Source organism: Austrofundulus limnaeus, unplaced genomic scaffold, assembly GCF_001266775.1.
Source record: "Austrofundulus limnaeus strain Quisiro unplaced genomic scaffold, Austrofundulus_limnaeus-1.0 Scaffold219, whole genome shotgun sequence".
NCBI lineage: Eukaryota > Metazoa > Chordata > Actinopteri > Cyprinodontiformes > Rivulidae > Austrofundulus > Austrofundulus limnaeus.
Genome location: NW_013952621.1, coordinates 789,446 through 792,158, shown reverse-complemented (window position 1 = coordinate 792,158; position 2,713 = coordinate 789,446). Strand labels below are relative to the sequence as shown.

Here is a 2,713-nt window from a genome sequence, read left to right as displayed (position 1 = left end):
GGCCCCGTCCGTGTAATTTATTTTTAAACTTTTAGTTTAAAAATTATGAAAACTGAACAGCCTACAGTATTTTTACAGTCTTTATTTTACAGTTAAAACAAATCTTGATCAAATAAAGTTTAATGTTACAACTAACCATGGATCCCTTTTAAAGGCATGAACAGATTTATTGAAAGGAATCTTGCCATTCGTTTTTATGAGCTACATAATGTTTTTTGAGGATGAAAAAACTATTACTGTGAGCTGTGTGGGAACTAAAGAACAAGTGCAGCCACAAAACAAGAGTCATGCTAACAAAGGTGTTTTCACTTTTCTTCTTTTGGATCGTTTTTCCTGTTTTGTCTCAATGCTCAGGATAATTTTTCTTAGTACAGCCTGTGCATAAAGTATTCATGGTTCATGTCAAACACAAAGGTGAATGCACTCATTAAAACAAAATGCCAGAGGCTCCTGATTGAGGCTGATCATATGTTCAATAATGACTTCAAGTTAAAGGTTTGAGGTTGTTTTTGTTTAGTTTTTCTTCTTTGTAGATTATTATTGTTTAAAAATATAAATTTGGGAGGAAAATGGTGCAGATACTCTGATTTCTTTATTCTGCCACCTTTCATTTCATTTGTGATTTTTATTGTATACAAATTTATTGTTATTTTTAAAGAAATGAATAAAGTATAAAAACGTTAAAAGAACAGAAGTTAGTTTTTCTTGTGCTGTGGCCTTTCATATTTATTGAAACTATTCCTTTAGCTGAACTGGTGGGTGGTGTGACAGTACTTGTGTTCAACTCCAATATGTTTTTGATGTGCTTATGTTTTGTTGTGAAGTGGGTTAAAGTGGTTTCACAATTATAGATTATATTGATCTCCGTACTTAAAATGTTTACGTAAAACATTTAGGAGTGGACACTGGTCATTTTTGTAGCTGTCTTTGAGGTGCTCTGAAATATAAATTAGGAATGCACCGATATGAAAATTTCAACCGATATCGATATCCGATAAAATTATTGCTATTATGGTCGATAACCAATATTTACCGATATTACACAAACTCACAAATTATATTATACATATATGCACAAACAAACTTAAGTCTTTTTTTGATACCGTAAACAAACAACCAGACCTCTGACATGGCTCCCTACTTCAGTTATTCCTGGCTACGCAGCATCAATATCACTATTATGATCAAACAGATTTTGCTCAACCAACCATCGCCCCTCCCAAAACAGAAACACAAAGCTCAAAAGTGGGAAATCAATATCGGACGGTAGTATCTGCCCAGTTTTACATATCGGGCCGATAGCGATATTCTAAAAAAATGACCAATATCGGCCGAAACCGATATGAATGCYGATGTATCGTGCATCCCTAATTTAAATCAACTTTGTGTTTAAATAAAATCGGTTCTTTAAAAAGTTTTCTCATATAAGAACAGTTGTAACTAGGGAACTGTAGTTTTTATGAGTTTATGTCTTAAAGTTACTGTATTTTTTTTTCCTGTTTAGCCATGAAGCTGATGACAGCCCTGGTGAATGTAGCTCTGAACCTGAGCATTAACATGGATAACACCCAGCGCCAGTATGAGGCAGAGAGGAACAAGATGGTTGCTAAAAGAGCAAATGACAGGTTGGAGCTGCTCCTGCAAAAACGCAAAGAGGTAAGCGTGGCAAAACCRCTGGTTTTTGTTTTGAAATGAATTTAATTTGATCTTGTGTTCATCACTTTACWCAATAAGTGAAGTTTTACGGTTATTCTGAACATTTTTGCTTCATTTTTGTTTTTACTGTAACATGTATGCTCTTTAGTGTTTTATAGTGTAGTCTTCAGTTGAATTTAGAGATAGTTCTTTAATTTGGTCAAAAGGATGTGTTTAAGTGGTACACAGAGTTCCATCAGTTTTTAAAAATTGTTTTTAATTTGTTGGTTGGTATCTAGAACATGGTGTGAGTTGCTGAGGACATTTTTGAGCCTACAGTGGTTGATGTAATCATTCCTCACTAGAGTGACACACTGCTGGTAGGATTTTAAAATTGTTGCTCAGCRTTGTATTTTTTTTATACTGAGGTCATGTATGACAATGATGGACAGCTATAGATTGTGAATCAAAAGGTTTAAATACACAAGTGCATATTTTTCCTTGTGCTGTTTTATACTTAGTGTGGTAACAACACCTGGAGAGTTTGACTCTTTTTGGTTGCAAAAGTAGATTTTAAACCCCAGTTTAAGGGCCACTATTTTGGAGTAGTGCTGCACTGATTATTCTAAATAATCAATTACGTCGACTATAAAAATTAGTCGACACAGAATTTTATTATTCAATGTTTAATTATTTAACCACAAATTTAGTGGGGCAGAATCACTTCTATGGTCTGCATTCTTACTAATGAAAAAGAGGTGCCGGTCTGCAAACCACAGAAGAAGTCCTAACAAGCACATCAAAGTGCAATACTGGCTGTGTCCAAAACGGCAGGCCGGGTCCAGGACCCAGCCTACCTGGTCGGCTACCTGGTGGGCCGGGTCCTTGGTAGACTGAAAAGACCAGAAAAAAGTGGCTGTGAATTTGGACGGTCTAGCCTCCCGTCCTTACCTTGGCGTACGTCATGTTGCCTAGCAACTGCGACGATGCTAGACAGAAGCTAAATTAGATAGAAAGTAGAAAAATATAAACATATTAGTGTTATTAATATCACAAAACAGTAAAATTAACTTCAAGG

The 2,713-nt window shown here is 35.3% G+C and overlaps 1 protein-coding gene across 1 annotated transcript in view; it reads left to right on the top strand.

Annotated features, from left to right (window-relative positions):
• Positions 1-2,713, top strand: part of stag2b (STAG2 cohesin complex component b) — a gene marked incomplete at its 3' end in the record, with an annotated part of 33,160 nt that overhangs the window by 4,114 nt on the left and 26,333 nt on the right. The window contains 1 exon segment of the mRNA XM_014019388.1: positions 1,505-1,656. Coding sequence (XP_013874842.1) covers positions 1,505-1,656 — 152 coding nt within the window.